This window comes from Eptesicus fuscus, chromosome 20 (assembly GCF_027574615.1).
Source record: "Eptesicus fuscus isolate TK198812 chromosome 20, DD_ASM_mEF_20220401, whole genome shotgun sequence".
In the NCBI taxonomy this organism is placed as follows: Eukaryota; Metazoa; Chordata; class Mammalia; order Chiroptera; family Vespertilionidae; genus Eptesicus; species Eptesicus fuscus.
The window spans coordinates 48,831,167-48,852,971 of NC_072492.1; the positions used below are offsets into that span (position 1 = coordinate 48,831,167).

Genomic DNA, 21,805 nt, shown 5'->3' on the forward strand with positions numbered 1-21,805 from the left:
ATGTTCCTGGGCGGCCCCCAGCCATCCCGAAAATGGGCATGCTATGACGTGAACAGCCACAACAGTGTCTGCTCCTGGGATTACAGCCATTTAAATATGACAGATGCATTGCAAAAAAGGGGGAAAAAAATTCAGAGTACAGGGGATGCTCAAGTTTCTCTATTTCTAGACTGTGAGTATAAATTCCCTCTCTATTGCTAACACGTCTACGAAAACACATTTTCCTTTTTTCGGTAATGATAAAAAAAAATACTCTTTTTTGTTTGTTTCATTTAGAAACCACCAGCCTTCAACAATGCCATCTGAAAGAGTGGTCAGAGGAGTTTTTTGTTTTTGTTTTTTTCTTTCTTGAAATCCTTTAAATATAAAATGAAAGAAAGCCCAGGAGTGGACAGCTATTGCGCGCTTTCTCACGGAAGAGAGAGCAAAGGAAATTTTTAGGGTGCTTTCAGCCACGTGTGGGGTCAAACCTGCAATTTGGTTTTTAAAAAAATATATTTTTTTTATTGATTTCAGAGAGAAAGGGAGAGGGAGAGATAGAAACATCAATGAGGAGAATCATTGAGTGGCTGACTCCTGCATGCCCCCTACTGGGGATCCAGCACACAACCCAGGCATGTGCCCTGACCTGGAATTGAACAGTGACCTCCTGGTTCAGAGGTCAATGCTCAACCTCTGAGCCGCACTGGCCAGGCTGCATATTGACTGAGAAACATTATGTGAAAGAGAGACATCGATCAGCGGCCTCCCACATGTGTAGCTTGGGCATGTGCCTTGACCAGAAATCGAACCCGCCGCCTTTATAGTGTGCGCGACCACGCTCCACCCAACCGAGCCACACCGGCCAAAGCTACAGTTTGGTTTTAAAGCTATTTTTTAAATATATTTTATTGATTTTTTACAGAGAGGAAGGGAGAGGGATAGAGAGTTAGAAACATCGATGAGAGAGAACATCCATCAGCTGCCTCCTGCACACCCCCCACTGGGGATGTGTCCGCAACCAAGGTACATGCCCTTGACCGGAATCGAACCCGGGACCCTTCAGTCCGCAGGCCGATGCTCTATCCACTGAGCCAAACCGGTTAGGGCTAAAATTATTTTTTAAATTCAATGTAATTCTATCCAAACTGCAAAGAAGGTATATATGCCCTTCTCTGCCTTGACCCCCAGGTGGTTACTCTGTCCCAGAAGGAACCACAGTTATAACTTTCTGGATGAAGTTATACAAACCCAGGCATATTTTACACGGAATAAGCTCTTCTCTCTCTCTCTCTCTCTCTCTCTCTCTCTCTCTCTCTCTCTCTCTCTCTCTCTCCTTCCTTCCCTTTTTCTCTCCCTTCCACTCTCTCTAAAAAATATCCTAGGGTGAGGATTAACAACAACAACAACAAAATACGTACTTTCCTGGAGCCTGCATGTTCACTTAACAGGACACTTTTTCCTCTCCAGGTGAGCTTTAAATCATCTCCCCACCTGCAAATTGAATACCCTCTGAGTAAACCGGTTTGAATTCAGGTCCTCAAAGAGGCTGGGGGGATGTCCCCAGGGGACATGCCCACTTGAGGAATGGAGGCCAAGTGTGGCTGGGAAAGGGAGGGCTGGGGGGCCGGACCAGGGCCTCCTGGCGGAGCTTGTGAAGTGGCCCCCAGCCAAGAGGAAGGGCTCACAGGCCAGGGCTGGACCCCGCTGAGCACAGATCAAAGGCAGGCGAGATGCAAAGGCCGAGCGAGCAACAACAGTGAGAGGAGAGCTGGGCCGCCGAGGCAGTGGTGTCAGGAGGGGCAGGAAGGCCGGCTGCCCGGCACCTGGGGAGGCTGAGCAACACATCTGTGCTGAACCAGTAAACACACAACTAAGTGATGGCCAACCCCAGGGGCCAGGGAGGAGCAGGGCAAGGAGGGAGGACCACGGGCATGAGACGACCTGGAGGGGAGATGGGGGAGGGGGGGTATTCCCAGAGTGGGGTGTGAGAGGAAGGAGGTTCGTGCGCCTTTGGAGGCGACTGTGAGCTTCTGGGCCCTGAACATCACAGCGACATGCTCGCAGGGAGCACACCCCAGGCCGCCCCCTCCTCACCTGTCACCGCGGGCAGCGCAGGCCCCGGGAGCGGGTGGGAATACGTCCCACGTGGCGCTGACCCCTGCCCTCCCCGCCTGCTCCCCCGGGGGCATCTTCAGGCTCAAGGACGCCCCTGCCGCTTTCCAGAGCCTCTGAGAGGGTTTGGAGGACGCGGCTGTGCCGCAGGGGGGCGCGCTCCCCCGCTAGCCCAGGGGTTGAACCCCAGTCCGGGCGGGGAGGGCCTGCGGGGGCCACGAGGGGGCGCCCGCCACCGCCTGTGCGCGTCCGCCGCGCCCCGCGAGCTGGCGGCGCAGGGCGGGGGCCCGGAAAGAGGGAGCGCACGGAGGGCAGCGGCCGGGTGTCCGCAGAACGAGGGGCCCGGGGCCCGGGGCCCTGGGGAGGGGAGGGACGTGGAGGCGGGAGGAAGCCGATGACCGGGAAAACTCGAGGGGGCGCGAGGCGTGCGGCTGGGCCAGCGCCCCGGCCGCTCTTCCCGCTGCCCCACGGCCCCCAGCGGCCCGGAGCGGGGTCCGAGCCAGCGGCCGAGGTCAGGTCAGCCGCTGGCACCCGCGGCATCTCGGCCCCGCGGCTCCAGGCAACGGAGGACGCCGGCGCCCGACAGCCCTCCGCGGAGGTGCGGGCCATCTGCCGCCCCGCCGCCCGCCGCCCCGCGCCCTGACCCCCCGGGCCGCCTCCCACACCCCCGCGCCCCGCACCCTGGGGCGCATTCTCACAGCCCGCAGCCCCGGCCCGGAAGGTCTGGCTCCCCCGGGGCCGTTCGCCTTGAACGTGACTCAGCGCTTTCTCAGTGCCGGGCTCAGACCCCCCCGCCCCCCCCCGCCACCCGCACCCGCACACTCCCGCCCTGCGGGTTCTGCCCCCGCCAGGCTCAGGAAATGCCCCGCGGGAGGCCCGGAGCCCCCTCGGCCTTGACTCTCCCCACAGGTCCTGGGGCGGGGCCTGCCTGGAACAGGTGTGTGTGTGGCCCTTTCCAGGGCTGGTCCGGCTGGGCTCTCCGCTCCCTCCCGGAGAGTGCCTGCACCTGTGGCTCGAACCGGCCCTGCACCGGAGGCCCTGGGACTGCATGTGAGCCCGGCCCCATGTCCTTCCGGTCTGTGGGTCCGCTCACCATCAGGCTCCACTGTCTCCACGCATAACCTGGGCTGACCCCCCAGTGTCCTGCCTCCCCTCCCCGAACGGGCTCCTAACTCACACGGTCATTCATTCATCTGGGGCTCAGCTGAGTCTGCCCCGGGCCTGCTCCTTCAGGCCGCACGGGTGTTCCCCGCTGGATTGATCGCCGCTGTGTGGCCGCGTCTTTGGGGGTCACTCATGCCTGACTCGCCTCCTAGGCTGGAACTCCCCTTCCCAAGCCCAGGTGGAGGTCACCGAGGTGGAGGGGCCTGGGAGCTGGACCGGGAGTGTGGTGAAGGTCCAAGTTCAAGCCCAGCGTAGGGACTGCTCTCAGCTGGGCTCTGACCCGGTCAGGTCCTGGGGTCACTCAACTCCAGGGTTAGGGGCGAGACCACAGAGTCAGTTTCCTCCTCTGCAAACTGAGGGCTTGGCCTGCTCCTGCTCCAGGCCACATGGAACCGGCCGTCAGAGTGCCCGCGGGCCCCCCCCCAAACTGCCCTCAGACAGGAGCTCCCTGGGCCAGAGGGCGGCGGAGGCTTGAGCGGAGCCTGGGTGGGGCCAGGCGGGGGCCTGCTCTTCATGACCCGCCCTGTTCTCGGGGCGCTGGGCCCGGCTGGTGATTCTCTCCCCCCTCCTTGGATTCCTTCCGGGGCTGGGAGACCCCCGTGTCCCACTCAGGACAATAAAACCCGCACGTGTAATAGGGAGGCCAGAGAGACCCAGGGAACGTGGATGGGGCATGAGTCCTGGCCCTCGGTGAGGTTGGCCCGCGACACTGCCTGCACGCCACCCCCTCTCTCCAGGGCTGGCCTGAACGGGTGGTCTCTACCCCACCTTCCTGGTGAGACAGTACCAGCTCCGGGCCCAGCCTCCCTCGCCAGGCCACCCCCCCAGGCCACCCCCTCAGGCTACCCCCCCAGGCCAGGGGTAATCTTCAGCCTATCCCAGGCCCTGGAGGCTCTGCTCTCAGGCCTCACAGACCTCCTGGCCTCCGCTAGAGGCTGGGCAGCGGGGCCACAGGGCCCGTCCTGGTGCCCAGTGGGGCGGGACCAGGCAGGGACACTGAGCTGGGCACAGCTCTGTCCTGGTGACCTTGTAGCTGGGGTGCAAATAGGTGAAAGGCCCGCTTGCTGACCCTGTGGGGTTTTTTTGTTTTTTTTTTTGGGGGGGGGTGTCCTTGAATGCTCGTTTCTCCACACCAGCCCTGCCTCTTGGCTCCCCATGATCCTCACTCCCAGGACAGAGGCCCCAGGGCAATGGGGGGGCCAGAGGAGCAGATGAGAATGAGGCCGGGCCTCTTCCACCTCCCTCCATCCCTTCCTCCTCGCCCCACGTCCCTCCTCCCTCCCTCCCCACCTGGCTCCTGCCTGCTACAGGTCCCCTCAGCTTCAGCTGGCACTCCAGGCCCCGCTGTCTCCCTTACTGCCTCACCCACACCCACACGCACACCCACAGGGTCAGCAGAAGGGCAGCTTTCTTGTCCAGAACAGGGCAGCGTGGGGCTTTCCTCCCAGACCCCGCTCACCTGAACGCTCCCTCCCCAGCCTCTGCAGCCTGGGCCCTCCAGGAACCCCGGCCCCCAGCCCCAGCCCCACCGGCTGGGAACCCCTTCGTGTTTACTGTCTGCAGTCGAAATCTGCCAAGGCTATTTGGCTGTTTCTCTACCTTTTATCCATCTGTCCAGCCAGCACATTCATTCATTCACCCACTCATTCATTCATTCATTCCTTAGGAAATCGGGCCGTGTGCTTGATGCTGCAAATGTCGAAAGGCGCAAGACAGGCAGGTTCCGTGCCCGCGGGAGTCTGCAGACCCCAGAGCTTCTGAGATGGGGACTCTGAGGCAGGGTCTGTATGTCACCCCTCCCCACCGCTGGGACACCCACCTACCCGGCCAGCACAGCACACTTTAAGCAAGTCGGCGAAACCGGAATATCATGCGGGGATAGGGACAGGGCTTGGTGCCCAGATGAGGCAGGCAGAGGGCAGGGTGGTCTGAGGCGGGGCAGGGCCACTGACAGAGCCCGTGGGTGGCTCTTCGTACACACAGCAGCCTCTCTGCTCAGCTTCACTTCCTGGGCAAACAGCCTGGAGGGCTGTGGGCAGTTGCTGGGGCTTCAAAGGGCCCTGGGGGGTCTGGGAGCCTGGGGGCCACGGGCGGGGGTGCTGTGTGCAGGCGGCCTGCTCTCCCCAGTGGCTGCAGTCTTGCTGTCCGGGGAGCTCAGGGAGCTGCTTCCTTCCAGGGGAAAGAGGGACTGAGCCCCTCCTGCCCTCTGAGCAAGCGAGCAGGTGGCAGGCAGGGCGAGGGGCAGTGCCGGAGCTGGGAGCAAGGCAGGAGCTGGGAGACCTTGGTCTGTCACCCCCTGGTTAATGTGCACCAGCCTCGCCCTGCACCGCACCACCAGGCGGGTTGGCTCCTGGGGGACAGTGCTGTCCAGCTGACCCCGGCCCGCTCCTGACCACACAAGTTCAGGCCCCAGCATGCCCGTTGGGTGACTCTGACCTGTCCCTGTCCCGCCTGGAGCCCCTGAGTGGGACAGCCACATGTGCCCCAGGAGGGTGGTGACCCCCAGGGCCTCCATGTGCCTCCTGCCTCACGCAGGTCAGCGCAGCCCCAGCATGGGTGGCCTCACAGAGCCCCCCAGAGTGCCTCCCCTCCCTGTCACCTGCGCTTTCTCCTCCTCATTACACAAGAATGTGTCAGCAGGACCTGGGCCACTCTCCACCCCATTGTGAATGCAGCCCGCCTCCCCTGCCCCCATCTCCACCCCAGACAGGCCCAGGCCTGCCCCCTGCCCCCTGCTGCGAGTCCAAATACACCTGTTTACCTTTGGGCCTGGCCCAGGATGGAGTGTGCCCGGCTCCTGCCCACCTCCTCCCCACCTGCCCTCACACCCCCGCTCCCCCGCCCCCCAGCTCACTCTCTTCCTTCTGAAAGTCTGTGCATGTGGGTGGGGGGTGGAGAGCCGTTCTGTCTCAGCTCTGCAGGCGCCTGGCCTGCTGGGGGACAGAAGGAGCCCGGGGCTGAGGGATCCCAGGTCGCTGGAGCCTGTGGTGGCCTGGCCGGGGAACAGGATGTGCTCTGGGCAGGGAGGGGAAGGGCCTCCAGCTCCAAGCTCCTGCCCCCCGCCCCCTGCCCCCCCCCCCCCCCGTCACATGGAAGCTGGGGCACAGGGGACCACTTAGGGGACAGGAAAGTGGCTTCCTCTTTGGGAAGGGCTGCCCCCAACACCTAAGAGTGAAGTCCTTTAGGGGCTTCTCACCTCAAAGGTGGGGGTGAAAGGAGGTGAGGAACCTGCTCGGGAGTCATGGGCGCACAGCCACAGCTTAAAGGAGATAGGACCGCCCGCCGGTGTGGCTCAGTGATTGTGAGCATCAGCCCATGAACCAAGAGGTCACCGGTCAGATTCCCGGTCAGAGCAGATGCCACGGTCGTGGCTCGATCCCCAGTAGGGAGCGTGCAGGAGCTGATCGATGTTTCTCTCTCATGGATGTTTCTATCTCTCTATCCTTATCCCTTCCCCTCTCTAAAATCAATAAAAACATATATATATATATATATATATATATATATATATATATATATGTTTTTATTGATCTCAGAGAGGAAGGGAGAAATAGAGAGAGAAACATCAATGATGAGAGAGAATCATTGATCGGCTGCCTCCTGCTTGCCCCCCCACTGGGGATCGAGCCCGAAACCCTGGCATGTGCCCTTGACCGGAATTGAACCTGGGACCCTTCAGTCTGCAGGCCAACGCTCTATCCACTGAGCCAAACCAGCTAGGGATATATATAAATTTTTTTTTGAGAGAGATAAGAAGAAAAGAGAGAGAGAGATAGGACCCCTCATGACCCTGGACTGGGGTGCTGGGCCGGGGAGGAGCATCAGCGGGGCCATCTGCAAACTTTGAATGGGTCGGTGGTGAGATGGGATTGCCAGGTCAATGTCCATGTCCTGATGGTGACGGTGGCACGAGGGCTCTGCAGGAACGTCCTTGTTCTAAGGACGTATACACTTCAGTAGTTGGTGCTAATGGGCATTGTGTCTGCAGCTGACTGTCACATGCAGCAGAGTGCATTTTGATCCGGGTCACGTCGAATCCATCAGTAACTATGAGGTAAAGGAACAGCTTTTTAAAAAGCCACCAGGGCAGGCCCGGCCTGCGTGGCTCAGCGGTTGAACATCGACCTATGAACCAGGAGGTCACAGTTTGAATGCCGGTCAAGGGCACATGCCTGGGTTGCCGGCTCAGTTCCCGGTGTGGGGCCCAGTGTAGGGCGTGCAGGAGGCAGCCGATCAATGATTCTCTCTCATTATTGATGCTTCTATCTCTCTCTCCCTCTCCCTTCCTCTCTGAAATCAATACAACATCTAAACAAATAAAAAATAAAAACAAAAGCCATCGGGCAGGGATACGCAGGAGGGATGGGCTCTGAAACCCCCATTTTCCCTCTTCAGCTGCTGCCCGCTCAGAGGGTGGGGAGCCCAGTGCACCAGCCCCCGCTCGGCTTTGGTCGCGTCTGGGGACCCTTCGTCAATGTCGATGCCTGGGCCAGCACAGGGATTTTCAGGAGCTCCTGGTCGTCCCCCCCACAGCCAGGCTGAGCCCCACCTCTGCACACCCCTCCTGCCTTTCCTCACCGCTGTGGGCAGCTCTGCCTGCCAGTCCTTGCCCCTCTCCCCGCAGCACAGCGGAGGTGGGGGAGAGGGTGGCACGCCCACCTGTCAATCAGAGATGTAACTCCTTTGGCCAGGGCTGGAGGCTGATCTTGGGGTCCAGTGGAGAAGGCCATAGCCCCCCCCCCCCACTATTTCCCCACTGCTGGGGGCCAGTAGAGAGTTGGGCTGGTGGGTGGGGTGGTGGGGTGAAGGGAGTCGCAGAGTGAGGCGGCCTCGGTCTGCTGTGGGAAGGGGGTGGGCTGGCTTCTGTGCTCAGCAAGGCCCCAGCCCCACTGGTCCCGCAGTGTGCGCGCCTCTGAAATATTGGGAATAATTAGCAAGTGAAAGCAGCAAGTTAGCCAGGGGAATGCAGGGCTGGCCTAGGGCCAAGCCCCAGGGAAGGGAAAGAAAGGGCTTGGGCGAGAAAGGGGTCCGTGGAGGCTGGGCAGGGCTGTGCGGGAGATGCCCATTTGTGCCAGGGTGTGTGTGTGTGTGTGTGTGTGTGTGTGCGCGCGCGTGCGCGCGCTGGGGGAGGAGCTGTGCACCCCCAGGGTGTTCTTGTGGGGCTGAGTGGAGAGGTGGGTTCCAGACAAAGCTGGGGGGAGGGGATTGAGAGATGCCACAGTGTGTCACGCGAACACACATGTTCTGTGCCTCAGTTTCCCCATCAGAACCCTGGTAGGCTGGGTTCCTCACAGAGCAGACCTGCCAGTGTGAGAGAGGGGGGAGGGTCTGGGCACACAGACTCCCCCCACTGCCCCCCGTGGCCTCCTCCTGCTCCAGCCTGCACTGGGCCTTGGAGGGGAGCACGCGCTGGTGCACACCCCCCAGGCTGGGCGTGCGGGCCGGCCCTGGGACAGGGCCCCCTGACCTCACACCCTGTCCCCTCCAGGAGGGGACCGAGGGAGGGAGGTGCTGGAGACTGGCCCAGGCCAGGGCGGGCACATTCAGGCAGGCAAGCCCAGGCAGGCCCTCACGGTGGGGACGCTCAGCGGGGGCCCTGGGCAGGCACGGCCTTTGTGCGTCCCCAGGGCCAGGGAGGGGGCTGTGCCTCCTTTTTCTCACACTCCTGGGGCTGTGGGTGTGGTTAGCCCCATTGTGCAGATGGGGCACTGAGGCCCGGGCTGCAGGGGAGCCCTCGGGCTGCCTCTCCCCTTTCTCCCTGGGACAGTCATCAGGGGGCATGTCTCAGGCCTTCAGTGACCTCCCCCCAACTCCCTCCCAGCCCTTCCCCTGCAGCACCGATGAGAAGCCCCACTCCAAACTGTGCCCTCGCCTTTTTTCAAAGAAAGTTGCAAGCAGGTCCATTTGCAGATTTTTAAAAAATTTATTTTCAAAAAACAATTTATTGTAAATAACTTTCCATGAAAAAGGTTAAATTGCCCCGTGGGGCAGGAGGATGGATTCGGGATGCAGCCTGGGGCGCTCGGGCAGCGGGGGCGAGACACTCCCCCCAACGAGTGCAGGCGGGGGCCCGGGCGACCCCCACCCCTTCCTGGTCCCGGTGGTTCTAGCAAGCTGGGCATCCCTCCCGGTTAAACCTCAGCTATAGGTTACACTCACTACGTTAGTCTGTCTTCCCCTACCCCCCGCAGCCTGGCTACCCCTGCCCCCAACTCCCCAGAACCCCAACTCCTCACTACTGTCAGCCTCCAGTCAGGCTCAAAAATGAGGGATTTCCAACCTCGCCCCTGCCCCCCGTGGAGATGGGCCAGGAGGCCTTAGGAAGTCTCCCTGCCCTGTGGGCGCCGGACCTCACCTCTCTCCTCTCTCTGCCCCCTCCCGGCTCCGCCCCATCCACTGCCCGCCCAGCCCCTGGGAGGCTTTGCCTGGAGAGGCCTCCAGAGGGTTAATCTGCAGTCACCTAATTAGCATTTGCAGTACCTGGGAATTTTCTCTGGATAGAGACCTGGGCAGGGGGGGTGGGGTGGGGGAATAGAGGAAGGAGAACCTTTTGAAGCCGAGGTGCCCTGGGTGGGCCCTGTCCTCTGGCTCCCCAGCCTGGCCAGGGCCCCTCAGGCCACGGCGCTCGCAGCGCAGGGCTGTGTAACTGGTCCCTGGGGCAGGGCAGGCGGGGGGCAATGAAACACTGTGTGTGGGGCCCGGGCGGGGAGGCAGCGATTCACGGGTCCTGAGCCCCAGTTCTCAGCCTCCGGGGCTGGAATCCGAGGGCAGCCCAGGCTGGGGGATGTGTGGCCCCGTGGCGCCAGCTCGGGAGACGTGGCCCAGCCCCTGTCTGGGCAGCAGGGTTCCCTGGGCCTGTGTTGGGGGGCAGTCTGGGCCCTGACTCGGACGCTGTCCGCAGGTGGGGGCGGGGCCAGGCCTCTTACAAGAAGGCGCCCACACTGGCCCAGTCTTGCAGGTCGGCAGCGAGGGTGGCGTCCCCGGCCTCGAAGAGGGGCTCCGGGGGCAGGCAGCCGCGGCCGCCCTCGTCCCAGGGGTGCTGCAGGAAGGACGTGGCCAGGAAGGTCTCGTCGAAGTCCAGGCTGTCGGCAGCCTGCTCCCCCGCGGGCCCCCACGTCGCGGGGCAGTCGATGTGGTGGCCGTGGACAGTGAGGTCCACGTCCCCGTGCGAGGCGGGGCTCAGCGGGGGGCTCAGCTCCAGGGCCTCCAGCGCGCCCAGCTCCCCCCCCAGGGCGCCCGCGTCGAAGACCGCCTCCCAGTCAAAGTTGCCTTTGAGGGGCTCCAGCTCGCCCTGCTCCTCCTGGGTCAGCAGCAGGGTGCTGGGGGGCCGGGGGGCCTTGGCCACCCGCTTGGGCAGCGGCTGTTTGCGCTTGTGCCCGAGCCTGCCCTCGCCCGCGCCCCAGCCCCCCTCCCCGGTGGCCTCCTCGAACTCCCGCAGCAGCTGCTGGGCCTCGGTGTTGACGGCCAGCGGCCCGGCCCACGGCGCGGGGCCGGGCTTCGGCTCGGCCTGGCGGGCGAAGGCCGGGTGGATGTGCACCGGGGTCAGCCGCCGCTTCTTGAAGGCCCCGCTCAGCAGGCGCTCGGCGTACTGGGGGTCGATGCGCCAGAAGCCGCCCTTGCCCGGCTCGTCCTTCTCCCGGGGCACTTTGATGAAGCACTTGTTCAGGGACAGGTTGTGGCGGATGGAATTCTGGGCAAGGACAGAGGGGGAGGAGATGCTGAGTGGGGAGGCCGGTCAGTGGCTGCGTGGGCTCCGGCCCATCTCCTACCCTCTTCCCTCGGTGGGGGAGGGGGAGGAGGGCTCTGGGACACCAGCCACCGGCCCCGGAGCCAGGAGTGCAGTCGGGGGCTTTTATTCCCTGTTGCCGGGATATCCGCCTGCTCAGTCATCCGAGCCCCGAGCCACAGGGTGGTTTCAGTGCCACCCTGTCCTGCCCCCCCCCCCCCCCCCGTCACCCCACCACTTGCAGCCTCTGGCCAAACGCCTCTGCTCCCCCAGGGCCTGGACAGCCCTCTCCCTCCGCCTGGCCTGGCTGGCCCTCTCTGTTGGTGGAGTGAGAAGGTTGGGGTGGGCGGCACTGGGTGACCTGCGGTGTGAGGGTGCGTGTGTGTGTGTGTGTGTGTCTTCACGCGTGCGTGCCTGCGCAGGAGTGTGTGTAGGGGTGAGGTGGCCTGGCCCTTGCCCCCCACGCCCCTCCTCCCACCGAAGCTGTTTGGCCTCAGTTGATTATTCCCCAGCAAAGAGCATAGCGCTCACTCCTGGGCCCACTTCCCAAAGTCGGGGCTTCGCAGGCGTGGGGGGCAGCGGGGGTCTCTGCCTTCTCGCCAAGGCTGCCGAGGGCATCGCCCCAGCCAGGGCCCAAGCACGTGAAGAGCAGCCGGGACTGTGACGTGCGGCCTGCTGCTGCTGCGGGTGCCCCAGGGAGGAGTGTGGGTGTCCTGGGGCCCCTGTCCCCAACCAGGCCCTGATCCTGAGACTCTCAGGGCAATGCCTGCCCCGCCTCAGAGCACCGTCCTATCGCGCAGGATGGGGCCAGGGGTCGGGGGCCTGGCCAGCAGGGCGGACAGGTGGGTAGTGCCCCGTGGCAAGGCGGGGTGTTTACATGGCGGCCTGACCCTGGGCTGCTCTGCGCCGGGTTCTCGGGGTTCGGAGACTCGGAGCCTGGAGCCCGAGCTGGAGGCAGAGCCCCTGTGGGAAGCATCGGGCTCAGGTAATTGTCTCCCCAGGGAGCCTGACTGAGAAGAGGGGGAGGAGTGGAGACAGGAAACTGGGGAGCGGCTGGAGTGGGGGCTGGGCCAGCAGCTGTAGGAAGGCCCCATACCCAGGCTCTGAGACACAGCTGCCTTCACACCCCACAGCACCCGACCCCCTGCCCCCCAACCAACTGCAGCCAGGCAGGAGGCAGAGCTTGGGCCAACGCTCCAGCTCCCACTTCCGAGTCAGGTCCTGGAACACTGGCCCTGGGCAGGGCAGCGTCTAGGAATTCTAGGACTTGGGACAAACATGTGTCCCTAGTCCATCACCACCTTCCCCCAGGGGGCTGTGTCTGTCCATGGCCAAGTCTGGCCCTGGTCTTTGGGCTGAGCCTCTTGGATGAGTGACAAGTGTTTGCCCTTTGAACTCAGCATCCTCACCCCTAAGGCCCTCTGAACATCCTCCCTCCTCCCTAAGTCAAATGAGAGGCATTTCCAAGCACGGGGCTCCCTCAGGGGCCTCCCCCCAGGGCCTCCCTCCCGCGGGGCCCTGCCTGCTTGACCTGGATCTGGGTGAAGTGAGTGAGTCCCTGCAAGAATGGAGGAGGAGGAGGGGGCAAGGCAGGAGGCTGGGAAGGAGCAGCCGCAACCCACACCCCCGCTACCTGCCAGGTGGGATCAGCATGGCGGAAGTAGCAAAAGTTGTCTGTGATCCACTTGTAGATGGCCGACAGGGTGATCTTGGTGGCCTTGCTGGCCTGCATGGCCATGCAGATGAGCGTGGCGTACGAGTAGGGCGGCTTCACGCTCGGGTTGGTGGTGTAGTCCACGTCGTCGGGGGGCGGGGCCTGCAGCCCCGAGGGCGACGTGCACGAGGACGTGGGCTTGCCCGGCGTGTGCGGCTGCCCCAGGCAGGCGGGGTCCGCCGCCAGGGGGGACCCCGGCGCTGCCGAGCCCGGCACCTGGTGGTAGCCGTGGGGGTCGGTGCCCCCCGGGGGCAGGGTGGGCGCCTTGGCGTTGAGAATGGAGAACTCCTGCAGCCACTGCAGGCTGGTCAGGCTGTCATCCAGGGCGTCGGGCTCCTCCAGGCCGCCCTCCGGCCCCGCCTCCTCCGCCGCCCCTGCGCCCGAGAGGCGCAGCCAGCTCTCGGCCATGTCTGCGGGGACTCTCCGAAGGGGCGGTCAGCATCCACGGCTGAGCCCCGGTGGCCCGCCGCGCTCTCCGGCCCGCTCGCTCCCGCGGCTCCAGTTACACAGCCTCCCGGACGCGCGCTTCCATCCCCCGACCTGGGGGTCGCCTCCTCCGAACACGAACGTGGGGCCTGCGGGGACCACAGCGGGAGCTGAGCCCTCTTTCCCCGCCCCGAGGGGCGGGTGCGGGGCAATGCCTCTAAAATCGTCCCGCAGCTGCGAGGGTCTTTTGGGGCGGAGGCGTGGGGAACAGGACCGACCCCCGCAGGGACCGCCTCGCTCTTCATTTCCTCTTCGAGGTTGAAGAGGAGACTTTATTAGCCAAATAAAGGGGAAGGTAGGAGCCTTCCAGTCTACCCCATTCCCCCCAAGAGCGGAAACTCAGACACTCCCACCCCGAGACACAGGGAAAAGGGGCGAGGGAGCCCGCGAGGCAGTGCGACAGGGCGGGGGCCGGGAAGGTCCTCTGATCTTGGAAAAGGGATTATTCGGGTGGAAGATCAGGCGAAGGAAGGGAACAGGAAACATAATGATGGGGGCGGAAAGTAAGGTACCCCCAAACTCCACAGATGTCAGTTTCCAGGCCCACCACTTGCTTCGGGACGCATGCGAGAGCGCGCTGCCGCCCACCTTCCGCGGCCCGCAGACCTCTCCGTCCCTTACCTGGCTCAGAGCGCAGCCCGGGCTAAAGGAAGGTTCTGGAAGAAGTTACCACCACCTCCGCGGCTCTCAGCCCTCAGCTTGAGGGCCCCGCCAGCACCCCTCGTCGCCCCCTCCCAGCCTGAAGGCGCCTCTCTGAGCGCCCGCGGCCCGGGACTCGCATTAAGTAGCCGCTCCAAAGGCTTCTCCTGCTGCCATGGCGACGCCCCGCCCCCATAAACAGCTTTCGCTGCTGCCATTGGTCAGCACGTCTCCAAGGTGACCGCGGGCTCTTGCCACTCTCTCTGGCGGTAACTCTCCTGGAACTCCCTCCTTTTGCCTCCCTCTCCCGCGCCACCCAGCCCCCTACCCGCCCGCGGCCCGCGCCCCGCATTCCCGCCCGAGGGGCGCGCGCAGGTTTCGGAGAAGCGCGCGGCTCCGCGCTCCTGCCGACTCGGGCACCCAGGGGAGCCGTTCACCCCAGGAACCGTACTCCCGCCCTGCCCCCTCCTGTCCCGGCTGCTCCGAGGCGAAAACGGCTCCTGGGACGCAGCCCGGGGCGCGGGGCCAGGCCAAGAGCGGGCTCAGACTCGGGAACCGTGTGCTGGGGGTTCCATGCCCTCTCCTCCGGGCTGCGAGTGGCACTTGCTCGCGTTCTGCGGCCTGTCCCTCTCTCCCGATCCCGAGTGTCGGCTCTGGTGCCTGCGGGCAGGCCTGACTCTCCGATGCCACCTGCCGCCCAGGTCCGCAGCCTTGAACCGCACGGACCGCGGACGCACCAAGGCGGGTAGGGTAATCCCTCCCGTTTCCCGGTAAGCGGCTGCCTCCCCACCCCTGGCATTCCAGAGGCTTCTGCGGAAGTCCTCCCTCCTTCCCAGATAGCTGAGGAAGCAGACACAGCGGGCTCAACTCAGAGAAGCCACGGACTCCCCAACTTCTCCTAGCCGGGTCACTTAACCCAACAATGCCACCACCCTTTAAGTGACAGGGACTGCGGCCCTCCCCCCCCCCCCCGCCTCCCTCCTGTCACCAGCTCCCCTGCTCTTCAATTATGGAGGAGCTGCAGTGTTGGAAGTTCTCAGGTTTAAGGGCACGGGTGGGGCTGAGGGCTCCCTGCTCAGGCCTCAGGAGCCGGAGGGCTGCGGGGCGAAGCCAGTGCCCAGGGGATGGCACACCCACTCCCTCTGAGGGGCATGGCCTCCCCTGCCCCTCGCCCTCACCTCACTTCCACATTCTCCAGAGTAAGTGGTAAACGCGGGTGGGGGAGGGGGGAGAAAGTCAGACAGGAACTCTCATCAATAACCAACCGCAGCGCTCTCCTTCCTCGTCAACAGTTTTATTCCGTTTTAAGAGTCATGCAGCAGTCCACAAACACCGCGTCCTGGTGTCCCCGCTGTCTGTACCCATGAGCGTAGCTCCAGGGATGAGGGGCGCCCAGATGGCACAACCGTACCCACACACGCTGCACACAGCAGCTGTGCAGCGCCTGAAGCAGAGTGGGCGGCGGGCGTGCCAGGGTCAGGTGGACAGGACACTAGCTCTCTCCAGGTGAGATGGCTTCATGTGTGGGCCTGTGCCCAAGAGGTGCCCGGCGGGGGCGTGGACTCTGGCGGGATGGAAAAGGGCTCTGCGAGGAGGCCTGGGTCACACCACCTGGAGGCGTGGGAAGCTCAGACCCGCGGGTGGCAGGGAGGAGCGGCCGGCCCCCAGCTCGTCTATGCCCGTCCGTTCTCTCGGGGTCAGCGGCCGCCAGCACGACTGTGTCCAGGCGATGGGCGGGCAGCGGCCTCGTCCCCTCAGGCTGACTGAGGACCAGCCTCTGGGTGGGATATTGCCGCTTGCCAACATCTGAATGAGAATGAGGGGGGTGGGGCGGGCAGAGGACAGGAAGTGACTGAAAAACAAGGACTGAGGGGCTGTTCTCTAGCCCAGAGGTCTTGGTTAGGGAACCAAGGCGTAGAACCTTTCTGAGCCCCTCCCCCAGGAGAGGACACAGACCCCCCCCCAGAGAGGGGGACGGGGGGGGGGGGGCGGGGGGAGATGGCTTCCTCCGAGGGTTCCTGCCACGGGGGCTGCTGTTGACCTGCAGCTCCTTCATCTCCGGTAACACCACCCCGCGAAGGCTACCTGCCGGGAGAGCGGGTGGGTCTGCGTGCCGCTCCCCTCGGCTGAGCGAAGCCCCCCTTCCCTGGCGTTTCTGGGGCTCAAACTTGGAGGAACTCGGGGAGTGGGGTTATTGCTCAGATCTCAAGTAGGAAAGGGGCTGGGCTGGAAGAATGTGGGGGAAGGGGAGGGCACGGAGTGGGGCCTGAACCAGGGGAGTCCACGGCAGGATTCCAGAGAGGGCGGGCCTGGGAACTCCATCCAGAAGCTTCCATTCCCGGTGTGGCTCGCATCACACCTGTCAGAACAGCAGGCTCCCCGCTGACCAGGCAGAACTGAGCCACAGCCACTGGGTGGTGGGAGGGCCTGCTCAACCGGCCGTGCTGCCGAGAGGGTGCCGGGCGAGGAGCCCTGGGCACGGGGCTCCCTTGGAGGCTTGGCAAGGGCCCCGAGAAGCTCCTCCGGGCGACAGTTCCAAATACTCAGACAAGCCATCGGACGGGCGTAGCCTGGGCTCCACATCCCAGCCTCACACATGGCTGTTTCCAACTCTGCCCCCCAACCCCGCGCTCGCCCACCTTTCCCAAAGGCCAACAGACAAGGCGTCTGCCCAAGAGCTCCGAGGGCTGAGCAGAGCCGGCGCCGAGAGGTGCACACCAGCCGCTCCGGTCCGGGCCGCCCTGCTCTCGCACGCTTTTGGGCTGGGGGTGGGGTGGGGGGTGGGCACGTGACTGGAACACTCTTAAGTCTCCAATGAGCCTGTGGAAGGCAGTCCTCCCCTTGGCCTCTCAGGCGCAGGACGGGAAGGCGGGGGAGGAAAACATGGGGGGGGGGGAGGAGCCACCAGCGCCCAGCCCGCTGCCGGCCCCCACTCAGCGCTCTCCACCGCTTTCTGGGGGAGTCCTGGGTACCAGCTGGAGGGTCCCTGGTCCACCCCCCTCTCAGCCTGTTTCTTCAACTCTGAACAAACGGGTGGAGACGGGGAAACGGGGGGTAAGAAGACCACCGGGCAGGGCCAGGGCAATGACATAGCTCCCCGCACCTGAGAGAGGGGGTCAAAATGTGTTGTGAAATGTCACCTTAGGGTGGAGTCCCAGGCCTTCCCGGACGCACCTGATCTAAGACCCTCCCGAGGTCGGTCACGTAACGGGGGGTGTGTATGTGTGTGTGGGGGGGCGGTGTGTGTCTCAGGTCCAAGGCCTCCTCTCTAAACAGTCACACGAGGCGTAGACTAGCTCGCCTGCTGGAAGCAAGAACCGTCTTTCCAACCAACCGCCTGGTGGGCTGGCACCGTTTCTCTTGTCCTGGACGGAAACTCCGCGTACAGTGCAACGTGGCTTTGCCTTCTCACACGTCTCCCCCAAACCCACCCCAAACTGGAGGTTTCAAACTGGTGTTGCCGTCCCTGACGCCAGGAAACGCAGCCGCTAAGACTCCGAGTCTTCTGGTCTACCCGCCGCCGAGAAGAGAGATGCTGGAGGCGCCAGCCCGGGGGCCGTGGCTCCCTGAAGATCAAGATCCAGTGGGAATGTTCCAGAGGGTCTCTGAGGAGGCAGGAGGCGCCCAGCCCCTTGGGAGAGGGGCGGGTCCTGGTGATGGAAGGCTGGGGCATGGGAGAAGGAGCAGGCTGGCCTCCACGCCCGGCTCCCACGTGGGTCTCCCACTGAGGATGCCCAGGAGGCCACGGTCCAGTGAGTCCAGGATGGGAGGCGGGGACCGGAGGGGGCTCTGGCCTGGGGCGGGCTCTCAGACGGCCAGAGGGCCCCACACGCAGCGCCCGCTCTCGGCATCCTCCAGGCTGCTGGACGACCGGCGCCGACGCCGAGGGTGCCGACGACTGAGCGCGTTGTCATCGGCCTGCCAGGTGCCTGAGGAGAGAGAGGAAGGTCACAGGGCCCGCCCTCGGCCAGGTCCCTGGGGCTCCAGCAGCGCAGCCCGGGGGCTCGGCACGGAGGCTGGCGGGATCGTGTCACCCGAAACTGCACGTGCGGGCCACGGCGCGGGAGAGGGCACGGAGCAGTGGGCGCCCCTGCCCCACGGGGCCTCTGCGCCCCGTGACAGAGGGACATGCGGGCTGTTTCCTGTTCGGTGGACTTGCCCTCGGACCCACTTTTGTGCCTCGTTTTGAAGTCGGCCTACGTGCTGTGGTGGACGAGAAAGAAACGGCCCAGCTGAGCCTCTCCTCCGCGGGAAGAAGTGTTTGCTGGGGGGGGGGGGGGGGCAGGAAGTGACTGGCTGCCCAGCAGGGTGCCAGGGACATGGGGGGCGGGCAGTGCCATGGCTTCAGCACCCCGTCCCCACACCTGCCGCTCTTCATCTTTTTGATCTGAGCAGCCGCCGAGGCTTGCTACCCCCTGGTGCCATCCACCGCAGGAGGCACAGGCCGAGAAACTGGGGGTCCCACGGACGTCACCCCTAAGCTCCTCACCCTCCCCGCAGTCCCCTGTGGCTCTTCTCCTTCCTTCGCTCTCTGCATCCCACCCACCACCGCCCCTCCGTTCACTTCCCCGGCTGCCTAACCTGCCGTCGGGATGTCTGGGCTCCAGCCCCGGCTCCTGCCCTCCCGCCTGCAAGAGCCGGCAGGGCACTTCCCGCCTCGCAGGAAGCTGGAGGACTGGGTGAGGCCACAGGGGAGAGCGCCCAGCGGGGCACCCACTCGCAGGTGCACAGCGGCCAGTGCCCCAGGCTCTGTCCAGGCCACGCTCACCTCTCCGCATCTCCCCTCGCCCGCCCTCCCCGCCCACGGCCCGGCTCCTTCCCGCGCAGGGAGACCCTCCGTGGACAGGCAGGGCCAGGCTGCCCGCAGCGCAGGAGGAAGACCTAACTCCGGACTCCGAGCAGCGGATCCCCCACCCGCCCCCACAGGCCCCTGCCGGACCAGGCCCAGGGGGTCGGAGGGCTCCCCTGCAGCCTGCACGGCCACCCCACTTCTCACGCTGTGCCTGGACCGCCTCCTGAGCAGGGCCCACCAACCCTGCAGGCCTGAGGCTGCTGTGTCCATGTTGGAGGGGGACACTCACTAATGTGTGGGGCGGCCGGCTGCAGGCTAGCCCAGCCGACCACACGAACCCTCTGGCGGCAGCAGCTCTGGGGTGAAGCAGCAGCAACGCCTTATTTCTAAGAAACGCGCTCGGCGATAATCCGCTTAGGGCTCTGACAGTCGGGGCGGTGGGCCCCGGGGAAGAGGGGTGAGTAGAAAGGAAACCCTCAGGTGTCTCACTCCCAGCCGGAACTGGGGGGCCGCTGGTCCCTGGGGTACCGGGGTCGGGGAGGGGGTCAGCAGCTCCTTCCCTGTGAGGCGGCGGGACAGGAAGGGACCGCCCGTTCGCGGGAGCTGCGGGAGCAGGGGCTGTGTGCGTTACACGGGCGGTGGGCTCATACCTAGTCCTCAGTCTATGGGGCAGGACTCCGGAGCTGCGCTGTTCGTAGGAAAGACCAGAAGCAGATGGTGAACAGGAGCGAAGACACACACGCATGCACAGAACAAACATCGCCGCGCCCGCGCCCGCACCCGCGGGCCGCTCCTGCTCTGGGCTCACGCGAGCCCTCCCTGCAGACACGGCCGTTCTAGAACCCTCCCCCGGCCGACACCGCTGCCTTCTGCCTTCGGGGGCAGCCTCCAGACTCAGGCTGGCGTCCGCTCTCCCTGGGGTGCCCTTTCCCTACAGGGGGCGCTGCTGCCTCGCTCACCCAGGCCAGGGTGCGAGCCCGGCCACAGACAGGAGCCCGGATGCTGGGGAGGACTCCGGCGAGAAAACGGGGCTCGGCTTGGAGGTTTAAAAAGGCGCTTCCCTTCAATTCACGTTTGGGGGACTCAAGGCAGATTTGGGGAGCACGTTCAGGGCACCCCTGGGACGGGGGGAATTGGATGTTTCCTCGGTCCCTACCCCGGGCCGCCTTCCCCAGGAGCCTCCCAGTCTGGGTCACCTCCCCCTCTGCCCCCCCGCCTCCACAGGCATTCTGCGTTCCGTCAGCGACGCCACGTCCGCCCGGCGCGGCCCTTTAAAACTGTACCGTGTTCCCACGACTAAACCCGTCATCTTCGCTCTTTCCCGTCATTAACCTCCCAGCGGCTCTCACAGGACGACCGCGGGTCCCCGACCCCTGCCACCGTGTGCCAGTCCATCCGATTCCCCGGACCCACCGCTCCTCGGCAGGTCTCGGAATTCCCACCTGCTCACCCTGCCCCGTCCGCTTAGCCGCCCTCCCAACATGGGGGCACCCCTCCGCCCCTGGGTCTCGGGGCCCGAGAACCCCAGGGGCTTCTTAGGGGACGAGAGGTGAGGATGGGGACCTGTGTGGTCCTCGCCACCGGCCGGGCCTCCCGGCAGAGCACCCGTGAGCGGGAGGGTGATGGGGACAGGGAGAGCGGGGTGCCCCCGGCTCCGCTTCTCAGGGGCCCTCCTCGAGGGGAGCGCCCTCCGCTTGGAGAGGGACACGGAGACCAAAGGCCGAGACCGTCGGAGCCCACAGGCCCGAGGAGCCCGGCCGGCCGGCGGGGAGAACCTCGGGATCTCCGTCGCAGGACAGGAGTTGGACCCTAAGGCCGAGGGAGGAGAGGCCCCTCCGTCCCAGCGGGCCTACCAAGGCGGGCACGCCCGTCACCAACCAGCGGACGCTGCCGGAGAGTTCCCCAGCACGGTGCTCCCGCCACGGTGCTCCCGCCCGAACCGGAGCCCGTCTGACCGCGTGAGCAGCTCGGCTGTCCCTCTTCCTAAGAGCCCGGGGCCTCTGGCGAGGGGGCAATGGACAGACACCTGAAGCGCTCACACCGGACCCCCTCCCGACAGACACCACAGCGTTCGGTTTGGTTCGTGTGTCTGGCCTCAGCCGTGACCCCACTTTAATCTCAGATCCCCACAAGGAACCCCAGGGGTCCTTCCTTTCTTCCTTCCTTCCTTTCACTTCCCTCCTTCCTCCCCCTCCCTCTCTTCCTTCCTCCCTTCCTTCCTTCCTTCCCTTCCTTCCTTCCTTCCTTCCTTCCTTCCTTCCTTCCTTCCCTCCCTCCCTCCCTCCCTCCCTCCTCTCCCCACCCCGGAGAGGGAGAGCGGACTGAACATCAGCCCGCAGGCTGGCTGCAGGGTGTGAGGAAGAGGAGGAAGCAGAGGGAATGCGCTCACACAACTCCCGGCAGCTCCCTCTGCCAGCAAGTGGGGTGGGGGCAGGGGGAACCCCTCAAGGGAGGCAGGACCTAGATTCTCTCCTCACGCACGCCCAGCGAGCAGACACAGGGCGGAGCGAGGGCAGAGATGCCATCTGCGGCCGGAACCAACCCTCCCCATGACGCTTGCTCAGAAGCTCCCCCTTTTTCTGGAACAGGAACGGATATATCCTCCCAAACAGTTTTCTTTTCTTGGGAAAATCCTCGCCTATGGAACACGGGCCCTTGCCGGTTAGGGATGGAACCGAAGCAGGAGGCTCTGGGATGCGCGGAGGCCCAGCAAGCGCGGGGGGCGGGCGCGGCGCGGCCGGGGGAACAGTGTTGGCACAGGCGGACACGAGCTTTCACACAAAGCCTACGGACGCCAATGGATCGGAAAAGACGCGGAAACAAACGGACACACAGAGCGAGGTGGGAGGCAGGAAGTGACGTCCAGACCGGACTGGGCCAGCGCTCCACAGAGGACGACCCAGGAGCCCGGAAAGGCCGGCGGGCGCGCCTCCGAGGCCCGGCTCCCTGCGCGGCCTGCGCGGCCGGAGCGTGCTCCATCCCAGGCCGATGGAGCGTGGCAACCACAGGCGGCTTGTGGCTCCAAAGCCGTGGCCACGTCGCGGAACGCGTAAAGCACTGGACCACGATGCCAGGGGGCTGCTCTGAGGTTGAAATGTGTCCATTTCAGGGGGCGGCGAGCGATGACGGACCACACGTGTGAGGGACAGTGTCTGCTGTAAAACCCCGAGGGCGAGTGTGACCAAGGCCG

At 64.5% G+C, this 21,805-nt stretch overlaps 2 protein-coding genes across 2 annotated transcripts in view; both read right to left on the reverse strand.

Annotated features, from left to right (window-relative positions):
- Nucleotides 1-9,487: 9,487 nt before the first annotated feature.
- Nucleotides 9,488-13,109, reverse strand: FOXJ1 (forkhead box J1). The gene is made up of 2 exons (XM_008155028.3): nucleotides 12,618-13,109; nucleotides 9,488-10,948 (listed from the first exon to the last, which is right to left on the reverse strand). The coding sequence occupies exons 1-2, from the start codon at nucleotides 13,104-13,106 to the stop codon at nucleotides 10,181-10,183; spliced, it is 1,257 nt and encodes a 418-aa protein (XP_008153250.1). The 5' UTR covers nucleotides 13,107-13,109; the 3' UTR covers nucleotides 9,488-10,180.
- A 2,000-nt stretch (nucleotides 13,110-15,109) lies between these two features.
- Nucleotides 15,110-21,805, reverse strand: part of RNF157 (ring finger protein 157) — a 64,582-nt gene continuing 57,886 nt past the window's right edge. Inside the window, exon 19 of the mRNA XM_008155027.3 lies at nucleotides 15,110-17,752. Within this exon, the coding sequence (XP_008153249.2) occupies nucleotides 17,631-17,752 (122 nt within the window). The 3' untranslated portion in view covers nucleotides 15,110-17,630. The remainder of the gene's footprint in view (nucleotides 17,753-21,805) is intronic.